The sequence below is a fragment of the Enhydra lutris genome, unplaced genomic scaffold (assembly GCF_002288905.1).
Source record: "Enhydra lutris kenyoni isolate GAN:26980312 unplaced genomic scaffold, ASM228890v2 scaffoldscaffold6, whole genome shotgun sequence".
Lineage (NCBI taxonomy): Eukaryota > Metazoa > Chordata > Mammalia > Carnivora > Mustelidae > Enhydra > Enhydra lutris.
In genome coordinates this window covers 16283176-16308869 of record NW_019154090.1, presented here as the reverse complement: position 1 = coordinate 16308869, position 25694 = coordinate 16283176, and the positions used below count along the sequence as shown (strand labels likewise).

Below are 25694 nucleotides of genomic sequence, written 5' to 3'. Positions count from 1 at the left end.
ATGGATCATGCTTCATCTATGTTTATTGAGCACTTTCTGATCTTTACATGTGTTATCTACAATCCTCACAATAAACCAGCGTTTAGAAATTATTAACCGCACTTTACAGATAAGAAACATTCATTCTGATAGATGAAGAAACTTACCCAAGGTCACCCAGCAGGTACAAGGCACAGCTGGGAAATGAACTTGGTGGCTGCTGATTTTTAAACCCGCTGTTCTCCTGCAGGCTTCAGCAGTGGGAGAAGTGCTCTGAGCACGTCCTCCTTTAGTTTTCTAGCAAACACTGACCATACATCAAGCAGAAGAACTCCAAACCTGTCCAAAGCCTCAAGTGGCACAGCCTACGCCCTCTCTAATGGGAATACATCACTTCTATCTTACTAATTTTGCACCAAAATGCAGCATCCCCATGAAGAGAATCCTCATCCTCTTCACTTTTTAACTTTGCAGTGACAGTAGTTTAAGGCAAAGAGAGTTGTGTGATTCAAGCTCCTAAAAGCGCTACTACTCTGTACCTATTGAAGATCGTAACAAACATCAATGTAAACCCAAACTGCTGGTTGTCTCTCTGCTCTTGGTTTGAACCAGCGAGGAAGTGGCATTGCAGGCCACACTCTCTCAAAGGCCGGCAAGGGGCGCTCCGTTGGAGCGAAGGGTGGACTGTTTGTGGCTACGGGCGCCTGGCTTTTCATTTTGAAGGCGATGGCAGAGCAACCTCTATGTGCCTTTGGCTTTTTGGCTGAGCAGTTCCTTCTGCAGCCCTTGCCTTAATGAACATTACTCTACTTAATGAATATCAATGATATCTCTGTTCAGACGGGCCGCCTTTCCGACCATCTCCGGGCCCTCATAGCTCCCTTAATAATACAGTTTATATTATCTCTGTTTTGTAGCATCTGGCCAAGGTCTTAACTCCCTGTCTGGGGAGGCCCAGCGGGCGGGCTCACGACCATACCCCGGGCCTGGCGCAGGGGCGCTCAGAGATGCTGGGCTCATCAACGAAGAACTATCTCAGTGACCATTCGCACCCTCTGCCAGGAAGTCTTTCCTGGCCTCCCAAGACCCTGAGCCTCTTCCACGCAGTGCACGTAGCCCCTAATCTGGGTTCGAGGCACCTGCACGCCGACGCAAGGTCCGAGCCGCCCCTCGGCTCCGCGCCTGCGCCCTTGGGGTCTAGGCTGGGGCATTCCCCCGTCCCCACCCCATCGGAAGCCTTCACTCTTCTGCCTCAGGGTGGAGCGAAGTTTGGGCCCTAGGGACCTACCATTTTTATCAGTCTCTAAGAATACTTGACATTAAAGGACGAAGCGAGGTGGCCTTTCTTTGGCTTAAAGTTAATTCACGTTCCGTTTGGGTTTACCCCTCAGCCAACATAATGGTACAGTCCCCTATTAGCCCCGCCCTTGTCCTCCTGCCCCGTGACGCTCAAGGCGGAATGGCGTCTTCCTGTTACTGTCGTCATTACGTTGCTCCGGCGCAGGTCCCCGCCCCAGTGCGCCTACCCGGCGCGCCGCCTCGCACCGCCGTTGCTAAGAGGCCTTGGATACCTTGCCTCGGGATGCTGGGCGGTGTCAGGTGAAGATGGTGGTCACTGGGCCTCAGGTAAGAAGGCCTCCGACTGGGCTGAGCTTGCCGGGCCGTTGGGGCTGTCTGGGGGCTGGCGAGGGTCTCGCCGGCCTGTTCCTGAGGCCTTTGGGCCAGTCTAGTGGAAAACCGAGATTGGTTGGGGTAAAGTAAACTGGGGCCGCGGATGTAGGCCTGGATTCCGAACCTCACACTGGGTTCAAATCCCCATCGCCTGGGACTGGGCGGATTTTTAGTCGTCTTGCTGAGTATAAAAGAGCATTGGCCTAGGAATGGTAACATCTAGTCTCAAACCTTTTTCCTAGGAATGGTGCTCCTAGGAGCTTGTCCTACAGCAAAAAGAATGGCAAAAGCATAAGTATGTAAATTCCATTGTGTTTGTGATGGCAAAATCATTGAAAAGATGCCCATAAAGGCAGTGGTTGAGTTCATAGTGGCATAACCACGCAAGTGTGCATACAACCTACTAGCCTAACTAGTAGACTTTTTTTTTTTTTTTTTTCAGGAAACTGGGAAAAGCTGGATATAATATTGTGTCTACATATTGGGAGAAAAGAGTATACACAGATGGTTGGAACATGAAAAGATAGTGATGCTATAATCATAAGCCTTTTATTTTTTTTTAAATTTAAGATTTTATTTATTTATTTGACAGAGACACAAGTAGGCAGAGAGTCAGGCAGAGAGAGAGAGGGCGGGTAGCAGGCTCTCTGCTGAGCAGAGAGCCCGATGCGGGACTTGATCCCACGACCCTGGGATCATGACCTGAGCCGAAGGCAGAGGCTTTAACCCACTGAGCCACCCGGGCGCCCCAAGCCATTTTTTAAGATGACAAAATTTAAAGTTCAACTAGAATATAAAAAAAATATGTGAGGCTGGGCAGGAAAAATTCTAAAAAGTAAGGGCAATAAGGAGGATAAGCTCTGCAGCACCACCAGATAGTATAAAAGTTGTAAATTAATAAAGTTGTAATTAAAATAGTATGGAACTGAGCAGGAACTTAAATGCAGATAGAATGTAATGGAATTCAGAATAGATCCAAATACAGATACTTACAGAAATTTATTATGTAGTCAAGGTGGTATTTCTTTCTTTCTTTCTTTCTTTTTTTTTTTAAGATTTTATTTATTTGATGCAGAGAGAGAGATCACAGCAGGCAGGCACAGAGAGAGGGGGAAGCAGGCTTCCCGGCAAGCAGAGAGCCCGATGCGGGGCTCGATCCCAGAACCCTGAGATCATGACCTGAGCTGAAGGCAGAGGCTTAACCCTCTGAGTCACCCTGGTGTCCCTCAAGGTGTTATTTCAAATCAGCCTGAAAAGGTAGTTTTGGGGTACCTGGGTGGTTCAGTTGGTTAAGTGTCTGCTCCTGCTCAGGTCATGATCCTGGGATCCTAGGGCTGAGCCCCCTACCCCCGCCCCATCCTGGAGCAGGGTCCCTGCTCCATGGGGAGTCTGCTTCTCCCTCTCTCCTCTGCCTGCCACCCCCTGCATGTGCTCTCTCTCTCTATCTCTCTGTCAAATAAGTAAATAAAGTCTTAAAAAAAAAAACAAAAAGAAGAAAAAGTGGTTTGGTGTCAGGCAGCTTTCTAGTAATAGTAATAAAAAAAATAATGAACCTCATTTTGATGACTAAAATAAGTTCCAAATAGGCCAAAATTTAAATCTTAAAAACCGACACAACAGAATACTGGAAGAAAGCATTGTGTGTATTTGTAATCTTGGCATAGCAAAAACTCTTGTAAATATGTCATATAATGCAGAAGCCAGAAAGGAAAAGATTACTACTTTTGACTCTAAAATTTAAAAACCTTCTGTAGGTCCTGCAAAATTCCACTAAACCAAAACAAAAAAGCTGCTAGAGGCTAAATCTAAAGACAGGTACATTTATGAAACTATTTAATGATCAGGTGGAAAAATATTAAACCCAAGAGAAAAATGAACAGAGTACATAAGCAAGATAATCAGAAGAAATACAAGTGGCCAGTATGCACAGTGAAAGATGGCCATCTTACTAATTTCAAAGTGCAAATTAAAACAGTGAGGGCTTTTTTTTTTTTTTTTGCTCACTTTACTACCAAAGATGAAAAAGATTGGAAGTAAGATTATATGTAAACAAATACGTTAGTATTAATGGAAGTAAAAAATACAATTTTTGGAGGGCAGTTTGGAAATAATTTACTTAGCCATCCAACAAGTAGGAATTTAGTCAAAAATATGGAAAGCGGGGCGCCTGGGTGGCTCAGTGGGTTAAAGCCTCTGCCTTCGGCTCAGGTCATGATACCAGGGTCCTGGGATCGAGCCCCGCGTCGGGCTCTCTGCTCAGTGGGGAGCCTGCCTCCCTTCCTCTCTACCTCTGCCTGCCTCTCTGCCTACTTGTGATCTCTCTCTTTCTGTCAAAAAATAAAACCTTTAAAAAAAAAATATGGAGAGCGCAGGGCACCTGGGTGGCTCAGTGGGTTGGGCCTCTGCCTTCGGCTCAGGTCATGGTCTCAGGGTCCTGGGATTGAGCCCTGCATCAGACTCTCTGCTCAGTGGGGAGCAGGCTTCCCTCCTCTTTCTCTGCCTGCCTCTCTGCCTACTTGTGATCTTTCTCTGTCAAATAAATAAATAAATAAATAATCTTTTTAAAAAATTTGGAAAGTGCAGAAGAACATCGTGTTTAAGGATAATGTTTGTAGCATTGTTTTACTAGGAAAATTTTTGAAAAAATATGTTCATCTATATGATTGGTTAAATTATAGTACATCCATAAAGGCAATATTGTGTAGCAGTTTTAAAAAAGGTGGTAGATCCATGTGTACTGACATGGAAAGATACAAGGTTAGGTGAAGAAAGTGTGTTGCAGAATAGTGCATATTATAGGATCCTGTATCATAAAAAAATTATAAGTTAACACATGTATAAAAAGAATCTAGAAGACTATGTCCCACACTTAACAGTAGTTAGCAAAGAGAAATCAAGTGGGAAACATGCTCTAAGGGCATAAAGATAGGGTGATGGTAGGGTGGGGTTGTGAGAATAGGCTGGTGGAAAGGCCAGGGCAAAAAATAGGAGGCAACCTAGATGTCCATCAACAGATGAATGGATAAAGAAGATGTGGTATATATATACAATGGAATACTATGCAGCCATCAAAAGAAATGAAATCTTGCCATTTGCAACGAGGTGGATGGAACTAGAGGGTATTATGCTGAGTGAAATAAGTCAATCAGAGGAAGACTGATTCCCTGATAAGAGAATTTGAGAGGAAGGGTGGAGGGTTTGGGGGGTAGGGAAGGAAAAAATGTTGCTGGGGGTGGAGGGCTAGGGAGAAGGTGGTTGGGTTCTGGACATTGGGGAAGGTATGTGATATGGTGAGTGCTGTGAAATGTGTAAGCCTGACGATTCACAGACCTGTACCCCTGGGGCAAATAATACATTATATGTTAATAAAAATAATTAATTTAAAAAAAGAGTATCTACCAGATCTTAGTACAAGAAAAGAAAAAAGAAACAGGAGGCAAAAGCCAGAGTTGAGCTTTACATTTTTGTGGCTGTGATTATGCATTTCACTCTCAACCTTTGAGAATCGTAGGGATTTCATAGCTAGGTTCCAGCTGTATGCCCTTTCTGGATAAGCAGGAAGACTATTTATTCCATTTAGGGTCTTTTGGAATATTGTTTATTGTTTCCCTTTTTCTGATCCCTTCTTTTTTTCCATAAGATAACCATGGAGAAAGAACTTCGGAGCACCATTCTTTTCAATGCATACAAAAAAGAAATATTTACCACCAACAATGGCTATAAATCCATGCAGAAAAAACTGCGGAGTAATTGGAAGATTCAGAGGTGACTGTGTATATTGTTTTCCCTTCTAAGTGATAATAATAGCCTGCTGGTAATAATTGGAAAGTCTTTATTTTCTTATGTAAACAGTTGTTTAGGTAGGAGAAGTTCAATTTAAGGATCGTTCAGAAGTAACTAAATGATTTCTTTTGAAAATTGGCAATTAGCATATTAGGTTGTCTCCCAAATCACAAACCAAAAAGTTATTCTAATTATACATATACAACTTTTTGAGAGGTTAGAGTCTTTCTCCATATTTTAACTTGGGTCAATACTTCAGTTTAGGGAGAGGAAAAATGAGAATACCTTTTTTGTCTTTGTGCGTGTATAAATGGTTTTTCTTTCTTTTTTTTTTTTTTTTAAGATTTTATTTATTTATTTGACAGATCACAAGCAGGCAGAGAAGCAGGCAGAGATAGAGGGGGAGGCAGGTTCCCCGCTGAGCAGGGAGCCTGATGTGGGGCTCAATCCCAGGACCCTGGGATCATGACCTGAGCCGAAGGCAGAGGCTTAACCCACTTAGCCACCCAGGCGCCCCTAAATGGTTTTTCTTAATAGGGTGAGGATATCATACCAGCTAATGGCAGAGCTGATTGAATTAGTAGTTGGAGGACTCATTATACTCTTGTGTGGGTTAATTTGGACATCTTGGCCTATAGGAAGTATTTGAGCAGAGACTGATCCGGGACAAGCCTATGGAAGGGATTCTTACTTTGGGAAAGAGGCTCTACCAGGTACCTCTAAGTCCCTTCATCTCTGGGCCTCTATGGCCTCTGGTTCCATATAGTCTAGAGGCTAAAATAATTCTTAAATTGGCTTAAATTATGGATCTAACACTTTAAAAATCGTATTTCTAGCTTAAAAGATGAAATCACATCTGAGAAGCTAATTGGGGTGAAACTGTGGATTACAGCTGGGCCAAGGGAAAAATTTACTGCAGCTGAGGTAAGAAATATCCAGAAAGAAGAACTATAATAAGATGGTTAGGTGCATGCGCTCTAAATTCTGGATTTAAATCCCTCTTCACCATACACTGTGTTGCCTTAAGGTAAGCACTTTCTTCCTCATCATGGAGTTATTATGGTCATTAACTGAGCTAATGCATGTCAAGTGCCAGACACATAGTTGAGGCTAATGAAAAAATAACCATACCTGTTTGCCATATTTTTGTTTTGAAAATAAGAAAATTCCATTTATTTATTTATTTATTTATTTTTAAATGTTTTATTTATTTGACAGAGAGAGAAAGCAGAAGTAGGGAGAGCAGCAGGCAGAGGGAGAAACAAGCTCCCCGCTGAGCAGCGAACCCGATGCAGGGGGAAATTCCTTTGATTTATTTTATTTATTTTTTAAATCTTTAGAAATTATTTATTTATTTTTTAAAATTTATTTATTTGAGAGAGAGAGAGAATGAGAGGGGATGGGTCAGAGGGAGAAACAGGCTCCCTGCTGAACAGGACTGATGCGGGACTCGATCCTGGGAATCCAGGATCATGACCAGAGCTGAAGGCAGTTGTTTAATCAACTGAGCCACCCAGGTGCCCAGGGGAAAACACCTTTTAAAATAAAGCTGTTTTTAATTCTATTTCATAGAATAGACAAAGAATGTTAAATTTAGAGCCCAGAACACAAGTATTGGCAAAGATGCAGAGAAATTGGAACCCGTGTGCATTGTTGGTGGAAAGATAAAATATGTGCATACAGCCATTATATAAAACAATGGCAGTTCCTCAAATAATTTAAAATAGAATTATCTATCATATGATCCAGCAGTCCCACTTCTAGATACATCTCCAAAAGAATTGAAAGTAGAATCTCAAAGAGTTATTTGTACATTCTTATAGCAGCCGCATTCACAATAGCCAAAAGGCAGAGGCTTTAACCCACTGAGCCACCCAGGAGCCTCCCCCCCCCCTTGTGTTTTATTCTTACATCAAGCGGATTCAAATGGTTAGCAGAGGTCTTCCTCCTGGCATAGATCACTGCCTTCCTGGGTGTTGTTGCTAGCCTCCTAGGACCAGTAAAGGGGTCAGTTCACCCCTCATAGATTTTATGATCTGTCTTTGATGTTGTCCTCCAGAAACTTCTTTGACAGGACATCATATGTCTGATATTAGATGTGAGAATCAAGCTAGAACCATCTACCAGCAGATGAATGGATAAACAAAGTGTGGTATATACATATAATAAATTATTATTCAGCCTTAAAAAGGTAGGGAATTCTAGGGGCGCCTGGGTGGCTCAGTCGTTAAGCATCTGCCTTTGGCTCAGATCATCATCCCAAGGTTCTGGGATCGAGCCCTTCTCCCTCTCCCTCTTCCCCTGCTTGTATTCCCTCTCTCGTTGTCTCTCTGTCAAATTAAAAAAAAAAAAAAAAAAAAAAATATATATATATATATATATATATATATATTTAAAAAGGTAGATAATTCTGATACATGCGTATCAGAATTCTGATAACATGAATGAATATTGAGGATGTTATGCTAAATGAAAGAAGCCAATTACGAAAAGACCAATGCTATATGATTCCATTTATATGACGTACCTAGAGTAGTCAAATTCATATGAAGTTAGAGTCGTGGTTGCCAGGAGCTAGAGTGAGGAAGGAAATGAGAAGTTGTTTAATAGGTATTGAGCTTCGGTTTTGCAAGATGAAAAGAGTTCTGGAGATGCACAATAACGTGAATGTTTTTCACTACTGAACTGTAAGCCTAAAAATGGTTAAGATGGTAAATGTTACTTGTACTTTACTACAACTAAACAGAAACCCCAGAACACAGCAAGAGCTTTTCTCATAGAAACTTGCAGGTACTTTGGTGCTTAGGTAGGGTTGTGGGGAGTAGGGAGGCTGAGGCAGGGTGGGACCAGTGTGGTCCTTAGACTGGGGCAGTCCAGGTCTTCTGCTCTGAGTTTGGGTGGCGCCACAGGGAGGAGGTCTACAGGGAAGCATTTCTATTGTTCTTTTTTTTGTTGATCTGACTGCAATGCGGCCATCGAGAGAGACTTAAGTGTTTGATCAGGTTAATTGAGAGGAGCCGGAATTCCTATTAGAAACATGGACTTGGCCAGATGCCTCCACCCTATGAGATCCTGAAGGTCTCACTCTAATAGTTTCTCCCCTGCTACCGCTCTTCTCCACCTAGCAAAGACAGAGAGGTAATCCGGTCTTTGCTGAGGAACAGCCAGCCTCAGAAAAGCCAGGGCATCCAGAAAGAGGGTCAGAGACCTGTGCCTGTCTGATCATTTTTCCAACAGGAAACAGGCACTCAGTCAAACGTTCAGGCTCTTAAGGATGGACAGCAGTGGCTTCCAAAAGATAGAATCCATTGAGAGGCATAGTTAGCCTAATAAAATGTTCTCCCACCAGACCATCTCCTGCACCGTGCCTTCTCTTTAGGGGTGGAGTGACATGGGAAGGAAAGGCAGAAAAACTTTTAACTTCTTTCTAAGAACCAGCATTCCTTTGGGGCACCTGAGTGGCTCAGTCGTTAAGCATCTGCCTTCATGATCCCAGGGCCCTAGGATCGGGCCCCCGCATCAGGCTCCCTGCTCAGGGTAAGCTTACTTTTCCCTCTCCCTCTGCCTGCTGCTCCCCTTGCTGTTCTCTCTCTTTCTCTCTCTGTCAAATAAATAAAGTCTTCAAAAAAAAAAAAAAGAAAAAGAAAAAGGTACCAACATTCCCTTGTGCTTTATTCTTTTTTTTTTTTTTTAAGATTTTATTTATTCATTTGACAGAAATCACAAGTAGGCAGAGAGGCAGGTGGAGAGAGAGAGGATGGGGAGCAGGCTCCCTGCTGAGCAGAGAGCCTGATGCGGGACTCGATCCCAGGATCCTGAGACCATGACCTGAGCTGAAGGCAGAGGCTTTAACCCACTGAGCCACCCAGGAGCACCCCCTTGTGTTTTATTCTTACATCAAGCGGATTCAAATGGTTAGCAGAGGTCTTCCTCCTGGCATAGATCACTGCCTTCCTGGGCGTTGTTATTAGCCTCCTAGGACAAGTAAAGAGGTCAGTTCACCCCTCATAGACTCTATGATCTGTCTTTGATGTTGTCCTCCAGAAACTTCTTTGACAGGACATCATATGTCTGATATAAGATGTGAGAATCAAGCTAGAACCTAGACTGAATTTAGTTTTTCTTTGTTCCCACCTCAGCCACATTGGCTTATGCGTTTGCCCGGTGGTGATATTCACTTACCACCAATTGACCCAGACCATGTATCCCCACCTTGTCAGATCAACATCTATCTATATTACTTTTTTATTTTTATTTATTTATTTTTTAAGATTTTATTTATTTATTTGACAGACAGAGGTACAAGTAGGCAGAGAGGCAGGCAGAGAGAGAGGAGGAAGCAGGCTCTCTGCAGAGCAGAGAGCCCAATGCGGGGCTCGATCCCAGGACCCTGGGATCATGACCTGAGCCGAAGGCAGAGGCTTTAACCCACTGAGCCACCCAGGTGCCCCTATATTACTTTTTTAAAAGATTTTATTTATTTATCTTATTTGAGAGAGAGAGAGTGAGTGCAAGTGGGGGGAGGGACAGAGGGAGAGAGAGAGAACCTCAAGTAGACTCCATGCTGAGCAGAGCCTGATGTGGGGCTCTATCCCATGACGCTGAGATCATGACCTGAGCCAAAACCAAGAGTCAGATGCCTAATCGACTGAGCCACCCAGGCATCACTGTCTGTATTATAAATGTACCTTTATTCTGAATCAAGAAGCCTAGATATTAGTACCCACCACCATTTAAAAAAAAAATAAGTGTCTTAACTGTAATGTAAAGAAGTTAAAGGAAGATGACTTATGAAAGAATATGTATACTTCAAAAAAAAAAAAAAGAATATACTTCAAATTGTCAGTGTTTGGGCATATGGGCACTAGAAGAATATGTATATTTCAGTTTGTTTACACTGGAGCGTCAGTAGTACACATACACTAGAGCACTTCTTTATATCTGACATTTTGAAACAAATGCTAAAAATACTATGTAGGATCCCCATGAATGGGGCAGTCTTGTGGAGAGTCCAGAATCTGTGGAGTTAGTCTCATTTGGGAACAAGCCACCTTAGCGATGTTAATCGTTGAACTATGTTTTCTATATTTAGGGGCTGGAGGAGAGAAGGAAATCTAGGGAGTGTGCAAGCGCAAGGGCTTTGTTGTTGCAGAGCTGGACCGAGACGGTGATGTCCAAAGTGGGTTGTATGTGGTGAATCACTGAGGTGCCAGAAGGAAATTGCATTTGTCTTATCTTTATTATCCTTCAAAATTTCCCTTCTTAAGAGGATGTTTTATAATTATATATAAATATACATACTTTATATACATATCAGAGTGCGTGTTCACATTTTCTTATGAGATGCTTGAGGAGAGTTGAGAGACTATTGGTCTAGACCACTCACCCCACCAGGTTTTCTCAGGCTGGGTCAACAAGACCAGTCCTAGATTTTTCTTTCCTCTCCAGCTTTGGGAAAGCAAGAGAGAGAGTCCCAGGAGATAAGCAGATAACATGCATTTCTCACCATGGGTTGATCAGTCAATGAATGACTGGAACAGAATTCCTCCCTGGGGGTGGTATGCAATGCCTTCATCCTGATGTCGGTAGCTGGCAGGGAGGGGCGGGTATGGTCCAGAGCAATTGTTTTCAGCCAGGGCTGATTTTGTCTCCACTGGGTTGAGACCAGGGCTCAGTGCTCAGTGACCTGTAAGCTTCCTTTAGCAAATGGTTTCCACTTTTGGTTTGCTTTCCAGATAGTCAAGGTGGAAAATGTGAATTCCGTTTGAGTATTTTGGAACTTTATGCTTAAAGACAAGCTTGGAAAGTCTATGTAGAGAGTAACTTTTATGTTATCTTATATACATTTATATTTAAGTGGCTTATACTTATTTTTCAGGTAGTTAAGGTCTTAAAGTCCTTTGGACAAAAGTCTTTCAGGTATATTCATAGATTGTTTTTTTTTTCTTTTGTGTAGTTTGAAGTCCTGAAGAAGTACCTTGATGGTGGTGGTGATATCCTTGTGATGCTGGGAGAGGGTGGAGAATCCAGATTCGACACCAATATTAACTTTCTTCTAGAAGAATATGGAATCATGGTTAATAGTGGTAATTATGATTATTGTTATTTTAGTAGAAGCAGTTGTTTCCTATTAATTATTCATATTGTAGCCCTCAGGACCTAGTAGTACAGTGGAAAGAGCCCTGGGCTGAGGGTGCATGGTCCAGCATTCTGATCTCAGTGGCAGTCTGAGCCTTCTGGGGCTAAGCTTCTTCCATGGTATTAAAATGGGAGGAATGGGAACAGAGTTCCAGGATTTCTTACAAGTCAAATTTTATATGTGTTTATAATATCAAAACTATTTCTTTCTTTCTTTCTTTCTTTTTTTTTTAAGATTTTTTTTTTTTAATTTATTTGACAGATCACAAGTAGGCAGAGAGGCAGGCAGAGAGAGAGAGGAGGAGGAGGCAGGCTCCCTGCTGAGCAGAGAGCCTGATGCGGGACTCGATCCCAGGACCCTGGGATCATGACCTGAGCCGAAGACAGATGCTTTAACCACTGAGCCACCCAGGCACCCCTCAAACCTATTTCTAATCTAAGATGCAACTTCCTCTCTTTTCCCCTAAAGATGCTGTGGTTAGAAATGTATATTATAAGTATTTCCATCCAAAAGAAGCTCTGGTTTCCAACGGAGTCCTGAATAGGTAAGTGTGTTGAAAGCAGAATTTTTTTTTTTTTTAAGATTTTTTTAATTTATATGGCAGAGAGAGATCACAAGTAGGCAGAGAGGCAGGCGAGAGAGAGGGGGAAGCAGGTTCCCTGCTGAGCAGAGAGCCCGATGCGGGGCTCGATCCCAGGACCCTGAGATCATGACCCAAGTGTAAGGCAGAGGCTCAGCCTACTGAGCCCCCCTGGTGCCCCAAAAGCAGAAATATTTTAACAAATGATTCCTATCTTCTCTCTTCTCATCTCACACATTCTTTTCACTAGCCTTTCTTCCTTTGTTGCTCTTTTATTTTACTATATTATAATTTAGTTTATTATATTACTTCTCATTCCTCAAATTATATTCCTCCCATCTTTTGAAACCATATTCCACATTCACTCTTTGTCAGAATGCATTCAGCTGCAAGTATAGAAAACCCTGTTCTCTCAATGAGATGAAACAATAAAGAGATTTTATCAACTCATGTAATTGAAAAGCCCAGAAATACGGCAGGCTTTGGGTGTGGATTAACTGAAAATTCATGATGTTGTTAGGGCTCCAGTCCCATTGCTCTGTAGTTCTCTTGGCTCTGCTCTCCTGTGTCTATGGGCTGAATAGTTTTAGCAGTTCCCAAATTTATGTCGGCATGCCACACCATCTAGGGCAAGAGAGCCTGCTTTGGTCCCAGCTTTCTCATCAAGAGTAGTCCTGAGATTTGCTGTGTTTGAGCTGGCTTGGGCCATATGCCCATCCTGAACTGGTCACTGTGGCAGAGGGCATAGAATGTCCTGATGGTATAACTAGGTCATATTCCCTATCCCGGGAGACTGGGGTGAAGTCAAGTTTTTCTGTTTCACTGGATCTTAAGGGGTAAATTAGGGCATTTGGAGAAGTGGGAAATGAATGCGTGAGAGTAGCAACGTCAGGTGCCCTCTCTGTGCGCTTTTCCCTTTATTCAAAATTATTCATTCCACACTTGAGTTTGTTAGATGCCAGGTGCTCTCCTGGTTCTGGTGATACAGAGTCTAGAATATAGGACTAGCATGTGGGTCTCGTCTAGAACGTAGTTTAGTATATTGATCTTTCCCTCGGGACTTAAAGAGGAGCTGATCCTCATATTTAAATGTTAACTTTTTCAAGCTACACAAAGAGGTATAGGTGTGTAGGTGTATCTTTAAGTTCTGAGAATTGTATTTTGAACAAGTCTGCAAAATCGTTGCAGTTAGTTCATACTTACTATTAATGAATGGAGTATGAAATTCCTAAATTTTTTTTGTTTACTAGGTTTAATTTTTTTTTCTTCAAGGGAAATTAGCCGAGCTGCAGGGAAGGCCGTGCCTGGAATCATTGATGAGGAAAGCAATGGAAACAATGCCCAGTGAGTGTGTTTTCTGAGGCTCTCTAAAGAGGATGCATTTGTCATTTTGAAGAGTTTTCTTTTTTGAAGTGAAGAGTTTTCATTTCTGATTACAAATGTCATTCTCACCAAAAAAACAAAAAAAAAACAAAAACAAAAAAACAAAAAAAAAACGCGCAATTTGAACAGTTCAAAAGGAAGAAAATAGAAGTCCTACACTATAAATGTATACCCTTTTCCCCAAAGATAATGACTCTTAACAATATGGTATTTAGATTTCTAGATTTTTTTTTTATATATAAACAGAGATGCACCATATCCTTTTAAACAACTAGATTAAACTGGAATTATCCTAATTTATCTAACAGTCTCCTATTGTTGAACATTGAGGTTATTTATGATATTTTGTTTTAATAGTTAAACCTAACATTTATTGAGCACTTACTTTATGACAGACATAGTGAATGTCTTTGTATGTGCAGTTTTTGTGCATTTATGCCAGCAAGGCTAGATTCTTAGCATTAGAATCTCTTGGTCAGGAGTTTTCCAATTGTTGCATTGCCAAATGTAGTACATCGCTAAATTGCCCCCCAGGTAGTTCGTAGCACTTACTGTCCCTGTGAACATGCTCCTTTTTCCTCTCTTCCCAGCATGGAGTATTCTAGTGAAAATGATATCTCTTTATTTTAATTTGCATTTCTTTGATTACGGCTGAGTGGGATGGACTTTAAAGCCTATTGGCTGATTGTATTTCTTCTGTGAATTTCCTGTTGACTACTTTTTGCCCATTTTTCTATTGATGGTTTATCTTTTCTTATTCATTTATAAGACCTCCATGTATTATATTTTTTCTGCTTTACCTTTCACCTTTGAGATATTTCACCTCATAAGAGTTGAACATTTTTTTAAAAGATTTTATTTATTTATTTGACAGAAAGAGAGGTCACAAGTAGGCAGAGAGAGAGTCGGTGGGGGGGAATCAGGCTCCCCACCGAGCAGAGAGCCCGACATGGGGCTCCATCCCAGGACCCTGAAATCATGACCTGAGCTGAAGGCAGAGGCTTAACCAACTGAGCCACCCAGGCGCCCCAGGAGTTGAACATTTTTGTAGTCAAAGAATATTATAAAACTCTAGTAGTAAAAATAATGTGATACTAATGCAGAAATAATGAGAAATAAATAAATTAGAATTGGACTGTATATGAAAGATGAGAATTATTAGTGACATTTCTAAATTATTGGGGAATAGATGGCATAATTGTGGCTAACCATTTGAAAAAACATTTTTGTAGCACACTCCTAAAATATATTTCAGATGGATTAAAATTTTAAATATTAAAAGAAATGAAATCATAAAATTTCTAAAAGTAGGTGAATTTTTATAATCCTTAAAATAGGGAAGACCTTTCTTAGGATGAAACCAAGGTAAAGTTGTAAAAGGGAAAAATGTATGGCAACATACATCATAGAATTAACATTTTTGACATTCGAGAATCATAATCTTATTTATTTCTTTATTTATTTATTTTAAAGGATTTTATTTATTTATTTGAGATACAGAGATCACAAGCAGGCAGAGAGGCAGGCAGACAGAGGAGAAAGCAGGCTCCCCGAGGAGCGGAGAGCCCGACCCCGGGACCATGACCCGAGCTAAAGGCAGAGGCTTCAACCCACTGAGCCACCCAGGTGCCCCAGTTACTTATTTTTAAGTAGGCTCCGTGCCCAGTCTCTTTTTTCAAGTAAGTTTTTAATTTTAATTCCAGTATAATTAACATACAGTGTTACATTAGTTTCAGGTGTATACAATATAGTGATTCAATGTTTCCAAACATTCTTCACTGTTCATGATAAGTGTCCTCTTTAGTCCCCAGCATCTGTTTCACCCATTCCCCGCCCCCCCCCCCCCCCTAACCTAATTCTTAAGCTTCGTGTCAGCTTATCCAGTTGGTGTAGGTGAAAGAACCGTGGACTTGGCAGTAGAAGTTTCTATTTTCATGTCTTACTTGCAGGGTGACCCAGGCAAGTTACTCTTAGCTTCTGTTTCCACGTCTGTGTAATGGAGACAAAATGAATCTCACGAAGTTGCTGGGAGACTTCACTGAGGCCATATTTTTCGAGGTGCTTTGTAAGCCATGTGGTGTAGTACTTACCTGCTGTTGTGTTACTAAGTCCTCTGTGATTGTGGTGACGGGCAGCTGTTTCCTGGGTCATCCTGGGAGTAGCGGTTTCTGGGCAGGCTCTGAGATGTGAAGACCTAGTCCTGTTTGTGTTTTGAAAACTCTTGACCTATTGAAGTCTGAGGTTCTCATTTAACCTATTTTTCTATCATGTCCGTTTTCCTGTCTCTCACTCAGCTATAGCCACACTGACTTTGTTTCCTTAAATATGCTGAGCTCATTCTCACTTTAGGGCCAGTACATATCTGTTCCCTTTCCCAGGAATACACTTTCCCAGCTATTCCCGCAGCCAATCTTGCTTGTTCACGTGTAGTTTAGAAAAATCCCGTTTTTGGCTTTTGGGTGGATGTATAACCTTATGCTTAAAATCCTATCAAAATGTCAGTCTGATTGCTTTCTTAGTAATAATAAAGGAGAGGAGTAAATAAAGCTGACAGTTTTCAATTATATGACTCAAGTGTCCATTCTCCCTTCCTCCTTGAGACTCTTCTCCTTGGCGTGCATTCGGCGGAAGTGTGAGGCAAGGATGTGCACTCAAATCCATGTAACTATTTCTCCCACATCCCTTTTCTTCCTCCATGACAGCTGCTCCTTTCTTTCTGTTTCTGGTGTGCGACTCATAGCTACAGTCCTCTTTCTTGGGCTACTGCTGGGGCAGGGTGCAAGGAGGAGAATAGAGAATGTGGGGCAGGTGCCACTTCTCACCCATGATATGACACGGAAGGCAGAGGGGTAGGTGAGATTGAGTGAGGGGGAAACTAACTCTGGAAGGAAATCATTTTAAACTTAAGCTATAAGGAATTTTCTCATGGTCTAAGAGAAAGGGAAATTCACGTTATCTTCACAGGGAGCTCTTAATGGTTTCTAACTTTACACTTTGTTATAAGATCCTGTTTTTCTTCATTCAGAGAGCACTTCCTTCAAACAAGTACCTTTGCAGAGCTCCATCTTGTTTTCAGTTAAGCCTTAACCCCTCCTGCAGGGGTTGTCTACACCCCTGGGTCTGCACCCTTTCCTTACCCCTTTCTAGGGGTAATTTGCCCCAGGTCAGACTGATGCACTCCAGATACTCTTTTTTAAAAGATTTTATTTATTTATTTGAGAGAGAGACAGTGAGAGAGAGCATGAGCGAGGAGAAGGTCAGAGAGAGAAGCAGACTCCCCGCGGAGCTGGGAGCCCGACGCGGGACTCGATCCCGGGACTCCAGGATCATGACCTGAGCTGAAGGCAGTTGTCCAACCAACTGAGCCACCCAGGCGTCCCATCCAGATACTCTTAAGTGTTCGTTGGGAGGGTGGAGGAAGGAGGCCAAGGCAGGTGTGTGTAGAAGTGTCTGATGTCACGACTCTATGCTTGAAAACGCCCGGACTGGAAACACGGCCTTCTAATGACAGCCATTCATTCCTGGAGATGACACCAGTCAGATCTGTAAGGAAAAGGGAACTGCTTGCTTGGAAGGCATTGTCATACAGAGTAGGCTCATTTGTATCTCCAGTTCAGCTGTAAGATGAGGGCCCCTCTTCCTCCTCCACCATAGGGATTTCTTTAGTTCTTCCAGTTAAAACCATTTACACATGTGATTATGTTGTGAATTTGCATTCAGATTTGTAAAATGCTTTATTAAACTAGTAGCTAGAGTTATACCAATTTTTGAGTCGAGAAACCAAAGCTTAGAGCAAATTTTGTGTTTTTTTTTTTTTTTAAGTTTTGTGTTTGTGATGAGATACCACCTCACACCTGTCCGAACGCCTAAAAATAACAACACAGGAAACAACAGATGTTGGTGACGGTGCAGAGAAAGGGGAACTCTTTTTTACAGTATTGGTGGGAGTGCAAATTGGTGCAGCCATTCTGGAAAACAGTATGGAGGTTCCTCAGAAAGTTAAAGAAAGAACTACCCTATGACCCAGCAATTGAACTACTAGGTATTTACCCAAAGGATACAGAAATGACTGATTCAAGGGGGCACATACACTGTGATGTTTACAGCAGCATTATCAACATAGCCCAACTGTGGAGAGAGCCCAATGATGAATGGATAAAGATGTGGTGTATGTACACAATGGAATATTGCTCAGCCATCAAAAAGAATGACATCTGGCCATTTGCAATCAACGTGAATGGAGCTAGAGTATATCATGCTAAGTGAAATAAGTCTGTCAGAGAGTGCCACATACTGTATGATTTCATTCATATGTGGAATTTAGGAAACAAGACAGATGAGCATATGGGAAGGGGAAAAGGGAAGCAAACCATAAGAGACTCTTAATGATATAGAACAAACTGAGGGTTGATGGAGAGAAGTAGGTGGGGGTAGGCATTAAGGAGGGCGCTCGTTATGGTGGGCACGGGCTGTTGTCTTTAAGTGATGAGTCACTAAATTCTACTCCTGAAACCGATACTACACTGTATGTTAACTAACCAGAATTTAAATAAAAATTTGAAAAAGAAAAGAAAAGGAAGAAGTAAAAGATATCCTTATCACCAGATGTAGGGAACTTAAAGTCGAGGAAGCTATAGAAATAAACCTTGCTGCCTTTTTACTGGTCTAATACCTCAGCCCAGTTTCCACTTAGAATTCCTAACTAAAGTCCTCAAATACCTGTTTTCTTTATCTTGTCAATCCCTCACACATTTATTGTCTCTGTATAAAAAGTGTTAAGAAACTGCCTGCCTTGGTCATTTCTTTGGGTCTCAGTTTTGTTATTGGGCCTCTGTGTGTATGTAATAAAACTTCGGTTTTTTACTCCTGACCATCCTTCCCCCCCCCCAAAAAAAAACCTTTGTGTTTGATCTTAAATTGCTCAAGAGGCACTGAAATTATCTTCAAAATTTTTTAATTCATTTTTTTTTTAAATGTGAGTGTTTCTTTAATTTCTTTCAGGGCTCTCACCTTTGTCTATCCTTTTGGTGCCACACTGAGTGTCATGAAACCCGCAGTGGCCGTTCTGTCCACAGGCTCCGTCTGTTTCCCGCTTAACAGACCCATTCTGGCGTTCTATCACTCGAAGGTACAGCCTTTCTTAGATGTGGGTGGATATGTTATTTTTATTATTGAAATAATAAAAACTGCTACTTCCAGAGGAGTTTCATATCTTTTCTCACTGATCTTTACACCAGCCCTGTGGGTAGTATTTGAGTTAACTCACTTCATTTATGGGGAAACAGCAGATGGTCCAGTAATCAATGCAGTCGAGACCTAAACCTTGTTCTTACCATTCTAAATCCAAAGCTACTCCACGGTAGCATGAGGCTACCTCTATGATAACTGTCTATGACTACAGGCTCTCACCCTCAGCGGAGAGTCCGTCCAGGGAAAGGGTGAGTTAACGCACAATGCCAAAATCCACACAGTTGTGCTGTTATTTTAGTTTGTCCCAGGGCAACGTATCAGAAGACTAGTTGCTCAGTTCTCATCCTGGAAAGCCCACAGAATGTGGCAGCAGATGGTTCCAGAGGACATAGTGCCTCTCAGCGTGACCCCACTTATCCACTGCCCAGTGCAGGACTTGAGCTCATGACCCTGAGATTAAGACCTAAATCAAGAGTCGGGCACTCAACTGAGTGAGCCACCCAGGGGCCCCATCCATTCACTGCCTTTTAATTCATGTTTTGCTGAATTCACCTTTATTCATCTACCGAGACTTAGAATTCACCAGCTGACCTCCCAGTTTTTCTCTAATTCCTCACATCTTATTTTTCTTTGTGACATTTAGGTATTACTTTTCTCTCCCATATTTAAAAGGTCTGACTTCATTTTATTAGGAAGTAAATAAATACCTATGCTGTTTTTGAAAGAAGAGATTTGGGCAAAATTCCATAGTTATTATGGTAGTTAGTTTCTCCCAAACAACTAGAAATACAGTTTTAAAATTAGAGTGAAGTATTAAATGATTCAAGATGTGGAAATAATCAGTTTATAGAAACTGTCAATTTATAGTCACCAAAGTAATGAGACAATGTAATTGTCCCCTCAATGTAACTTGTCCCCTCAAATACAGGGGTATCTGGTAGTATAATATTTCGATTATTTATTTATTTATTTAGAGAGGGAGAGGGAGAATCTCAAGCAGGCTCCATGCCCAGCATGGAGCCTGATATGGCCTGGGGCTCCATCTCACAACGCTGAGATCATGACCTGAACCAAAATCAAGAGCTGGAGACTTAACCGACTGAGCCACCCAGGCACCCCTATGATTTTTTATTTTTTATCTGTGCACAGAGACTTCACCTAGCTTCCTCAGTGGACTTTTATGAAACCTCTATTAGGTACAGAGTTCTGTGCTAACTGTGATGATTCTTCTAGAACTCATGAGATTATCATTTGCTCATTGCCTAGCTATTTAAAGCTATTTAAAGGGTTTGCTTCCCTTTTCCCCTTCCCATATGTTCTTTTCCTGAGAAGCTTTTTAGTTTTTTTTTTTTTTTTTAAGATTTTATTTATTTATTTGACAGACAGCGCAAGTAGGCAGAGAGGCAGTCAGAGAGAGAGAGGAGGAAGCAGGCTCCCCGCTGAGCAGAGAGCCCAATGCGGGGCTCTATCCCAGGACCCTGGAATCATGATCTGAGCCGAAGGCAGAGGCTTTAACCCACTGAGCCACCCAGGTGCCCCTATTTTAGTTTTTAAAAAAAGATTTTATGTATTTATTTAGAGAACATGTGCAGGCTGGGGTAGGGGCATAGGGAGGAAAGAGACTCTCAAGTAGACTCTTTGTTGGGTGGGAAAACCTGCTACAGGCCCATCCCAGGACCCTGAGATCGTGATCTGCACTGAAATTGAGAGTCAGATGGTCAACCATTGAACTGACTGAGCCACCCAGGCATCCCAGGCATCCCTAACAAGCTTTTAGTCCTGCCTTAAAAACACAATCTTTAAGAGGTTTTTACCTGTCACTTTTAAGCTTGTGAGATAAACCAGTAATGCCTGAGAGGGGCCACTCCCATACTTCTAGAAACCCCAAGCAGGGCGAGGCTAACATGGGATTGGGGGTGTGTGTGTGTTCTGCCTCCTCTCCAAGGGCCATTGCCTTGTTGAGCTTGTCAGGATCCTTTCTAGGTCTTTCATTTACAGGATAAACTCATTAAAATTGAAGGAGCAAATCAGTCCTTAAGTAGGTAGACTCTTATTTAATTGGAACAAATTATAGACAAAAGATGGAAAAGGAAACTGAAGACAGCGGTAGAATCTCTGTCCAGAATAAAAGGATTGAAGGAAGATCTATAGTCTGAAATAAATGAGGCAGGGAAAAAAAAGAATAGTAAAGAAAAAATATAGACCTAACTGGGTAGTAGTGAGAAGGAAAGTCCTTCTTTTGTCCTGTATTTGCTTACATATGTGGGTTCAAATCGCAGCAGAGTTCATTCAGCACTCCTCCATTCTTTCTTTGGAATTCCACCAGATTCACTTCCTGTTCTCAGTAACTGGTGTGCTTTCAATGGTTATTTTATGGTAATAGTGTTATTTTTCCTATGAACCATTTGCTTTTAATGTGGCATAAGTTAAGTTTGTTTTGCAAATCTTGTTGTATTTATGGAATTTGTGTATTTGTATCTCTTGACATCTCTGGCTTGAGAGTAGTTCTTTCCTAGTACCATCACAACCGTGCCTGTTTCTGTATGTGTTGTTGCAGGAAAAACTGAATTCATTTTGTAGTTTTACATTGTACTATTTTCCTCATTATAGAAGTAATTTATGCTCATTGTAGAAAAATTGAAAAATACAGAGATGGAAGGGGAAAAAAAAGAATTTCTCACTACAGAACTGACATTGTGATCATTTTCTCCCACTTTTTTTTGCAGCTCATGTTTGTATATTTGCCGCATGGACTTTAAACTAGGGTAGCTATACAATTTATGGTATACTTTTTTTTTTTTAACCTTATGTTAAAAAACAAAAAAGCACCTCATGTTATGACAGAAGCCTTCTTCCGGGTTACTGAAAACCCTTTGTAACATATAGCTTCACCACTGCAGGAGCTTCCCTTATTCTTACCTACTGTTTCTGTGGCTGAACATTTGAATTTATTTCTGACTTTCTGTGATTATGACTGCAAAATTGTCCATAGAGTTTTGTATGCTTTCTTGCATACATTGACAGTTTCAGCAATGTGTAAAAGAACTTATTTCATTGAAATCTGACACTGTTTGTAGTCATCTTTTTCATATTTATTAATCTGATAGGCAAAAATACTTTGTTTTGATTCTTTTAACTACAAATTAAATTTTTTCTTATTGACCAGTTATTTCTTTTGTGAATTTTTTTTTCTTTTTTGAGAGAGAGAGCGAGCGAGGGAGAAATGAGGGAGGGTGGGAGGGAGAGAGAATCTTAAACAGGCTGCATGTCCACCATGGAGCCTGACATAGGACTCAGTCTCACAACCCTGAGATCATGACCTGAGCTGATATCAAGAGTTGGACACTTGACAGAATGGGAGAAGATATTTGCAAATAACATATAAGAGTTGGGACACTTAACTAACTGAGCCATCCAGGTGCCCTCTTCTGTGAATTTTTCATGCTCGTGGATTCCTTTTTTGTTTGGATCTTAAATACTGTCTTTTTTTTTTTTTAAGATTTTATTTATTTATTTGACAGAGAGAGATTACAAGTAGGCAGAGAGGCAGGCACAGAGAGGGGAGGAAGCAGGATCCCCACTGAGCAGAGAGCCCGAAGTGGGGCTCGATTTCAGGACCCTGAGATCATGACCTGAGTCGAAGGCAGAGGCTTAACCCACCGAGCCACCCAGGCACCCACTAAATACTGTCTTTTCATACTCATAAAATGTCTTTAAATCTCTACAGATTGCTTTTGGATTTTTTCCTTTAGGATTATAATCTTCATTTATAAGTTAACAGGGAAAATGTTATAAATCTAATTCATATTGCTTTTAAAGTCAAGTAGAAGGATATAGAAGTGTCTAAGATGAGAAGCAGTTGGGAATATAGTTGCTGTCATAGTTGATATTTCTAGGTCATTAAAATCCTGATGTCAGTTGGCAGTGAGTATAGACAGTTGCTCACATGATTCTGATGATAAGTTTTTGGGTACTAGGATGCATGTGGTGCATTTTGGGGTCTGAGTATCTAACACTACTTTGTCATTGACAGAACCAAGGTGGGAAGCTGGCAGTGCTTGGCTCATGTCACATGTTCAATGACCAATATTTGGATAAAGAAGAAAACAGCAAAATCATGGTAGGTTCTTCTCTTTCATCACATTAAGGTATAATGTGTATGATTTTCATGTCATTAAAAAAAATACTGCTAAGGTCATCATTTATTTAAGACCAGATCTTCAGGGACACCTGGCTGGTTCAGTCAGAAGAGCACGTGACTCTCTGGGGCGCCTGGGTGGCTCAGTAGGTTAAAGCCTCTGCCTTCGGCTCAGGTCATGATCCCAGGGTCCTGGATCGAGCCCCGCATCGAGCTGTCTGCTCAGCAGGGAGCCTGCTTCCCTTCCTCTCTCCCTTCCTCTCTCTCTGCCTGCCTCTCTGCCTACTTGTGATCTTTGCCTATCAAATAAATAAATAAAAAATATTAAAAAAAAAAAAAAGAAGAGCATGTAACTCTTGATCTTGGGTCATGAGTTCAAGCCTCACAATGGGTATAGAGATTACTTAAACAAAAACTTTAAATAAGCAAAAAAATAAAACCGGCTCTTCAGAACCCATTATGTACCTCCCCTAAGAATACCAGGTTGAGTTAGGCACAGTCCGTGCTTTGAAAACATTCATAGTACGTTGCGAGAGAGCGTGAGAGACAGAGGTATAAATTTAGAAGGATGTGGTGGATGTTTTTAAGCATGCCATGTTGGGGTGGGAGCCAATCCTGGAGGAGAGGTGAGGAGTAGGCTTAACTAGGGCCTCATGTAGACAGCCCAGGAACTTGATTGGAAGGCCTCCAGGAAGCTATGGAGAGCCCTTGCAGAGTGTCCAGCAGCCTTGGGCATAGTCAGATCTGTGTTTCAGAAAGACTCCTCTGTCAGGCATGTGGAAGGTGAGAGGGAGGAGGCAACCCGGAGCCAGGTAGGAGGTTGGCGAAATCAGCCAGCCAAGAGGGGCGGATGATGACCTGAGTGAAGGTGGCGAAGGTGGGAATGAGGAGAGGGGCTGGCTGGCAGGTGGTGCTGGGAGGGGTTATAACAGGACTGGTCCCGGGCTGATGTGGGGGAGGAGGTGAAAGCACTGCATAGTGTGAAGGAAACATGTCCTGTGAAGGATGACACCTGGTGCATGCCGGAGCTGGACACGGGTGTGATTCGATGACTCACTTGCTGGTCCCACTGAACTTTTTTATGAATGAAACAAATTCCTTCATCCTTTTGCACTGTTACTGTATTGAGAGATTGATTAAGATCTTGTTTCTGGAGACGCCTGGGTGGCTCAGTTGGTTAAGCAGCTGCCTTCAGCTCGGATCATGATCCTGGTATCCTGGGATCAAGTCCCACATCGGGCTCCTTGCTTGGCAAGGAGCCTGCTTCTCCCTCTGCCTCTGCCTGCCACTCTATCTGCCCGTGCTCACTCTCGCTCCTCTCTCTCCAACAAATAAATAAATAAAATCTTAAAAAAAAAAAAAACTTAAAAAAAAAAAGATCTTGTTTCTGCAGAATGCACATGAAATTTTGGTGTCTCTAGACACATTCCAGGGGCATCTAGATGTAGTCTGCTGTTTAAGTTCACACTGTCACCGGCACACGTAAACAGGGATTGTTTCGGAATCGTGAACAAGTTTTAATACATTTTGTCCTGTTGTTAAAAGTGAACGTGCTCTAAGATAAATCCTCAGTTTTCAATAGGAAAAGTGACGTTAGGGTTAGGAAAACTTCGATGTTTTCATATGATCTCACCAAGAGAAGGGGAGCTACTCTTTTTTTGAAACACGGCTGTGTAGTTTCTTTCTTTTTATCATTTTTTCTTGATTGATTTAATTCTCTAGCCCTGTCTTGATTTTCTCAAATAACCAAGGTGCCTAATTCTGTGTTTATTTTTTAAATCCAGGATGTTGTTTTCCAGTGGCTCACGACAGGAGACGTCCACCTAAACCAGATTGATGCTGAGGACCCAGAGGTAGGGGCTGGGAATCATTAAAAAACTTCAGAGGCAAAAAGATGGATCTAGTCTCTCAGCACCCCCTCCAACAGTTTCAAAGGAAAATGTATCTCTTACTTTATCTGTAAGACAGATGGAAAGAAGTGATGGCTTTGGGGGGTAATGAAGGCCATGTTATAAAAATAATAAATTAAGAAAGTATAAAATTAATTGGGATGGGAATTTCTCTCTGTGTGTATGCTCCCTGGCCAGACTCTCAAAATCATTATCTGTAGAGAAACACTTCTGTCAGAAATATGAAGGGTATAAAAATAATTCTTTGCGAATAAACAAAGATCATCAGAATTTAAGTTATAAACTATAATTTTAACGTCTTTAGGAACAACAAAGGCATTAGGTTCCTATTTGTCAGATGATGGAGAGTGAGACCATTGTGGGAATAGGGTCAGTAACCTGCCTTCCAGGTCCTGCTCCACTCTGGCCCTTGGACCTTAAATGGCCTGTTTCTAGCTCTTTTTCATCCTGGTTTCCTCATCTGTGAAGCAGGATTACCAGTACTTGTGCTCTCTCTCTGTCTCATAGGATGATTGTGAGGCCTCAGTTAATAGATGTTTACTGACTTACTAAATAAAAAGGTGTAGGAAGTGATACAGCTGTCAGACTCTTTACAATTCTTGGATTTATTATATGCAGGCACCATATATCCTGTATCTTCACACAAATCATCTTATGAAATCTTTACAACAGCCTTGGGAAGGTCATGGTCTTATTCTCATTTTAGAGATGAAGAAATGGAAATTCTCCAAAATTGCAGTAAGGCCAAACAGCAAATGGCCGCAGAGTTGGGACCCAAACCCAGCTCTCCTGATTCAAAGTCTACTTGTTCTGAAATTGCTTATCTCTCCCTTTCCTTCCTCCCTCCCTCTCTCCTTTCTTCCTTCCTCCCTTTTTCTTTCTTTCCTCCCTTTCTCTTTCTTTCCTTTCCTTTCCTTTCTT

At 41.6% G+C, this 25694-nt stretch overlaps 1 protein-coding gene across 1 annotated transcript in view; it reads left to right on the top strand.

Moving 5' to 3' along the window:
• Nucleotides 1-1440: 1440 nt before the first annotated feature.
• Nucleotides 1441-25694, top strand: part of LOC111141640 (intraflagellar transport 52) — a 38221-nt gene continuing 13967 nt past the window's right edge. The window contains exons 1-9 of the mRNA XM_022494362.1: nt 1441-1605; nt 5291-5415; nt 6270-6357; nt 11390-11519; nt 12041-12116; nt 13425-13496; nt 18537-18663; nt 22759-22845; nt 24648-24716. Coding sequence (XP_022350070.1) covers nt 1585-1605; nt 5291-5415; nt 6270-6357; nt 11390-11519; nt 12041-12116; nt 13425-13496; nt 18537-18663; nt 22759-22845; nt 24648-24716 — 795 coding nt within the window. The 5' untranslated portion in view covers nt 1441-1584. The remainder of the gene's footprint in view (nt 1606-5290; nt 5416-6269; nt 6358-11389; nt 11520-12040; nt 12117-13424; nt 13497-18536; nt 18664-22758; nt 22846-24647; nt 24717-25694) is intronic.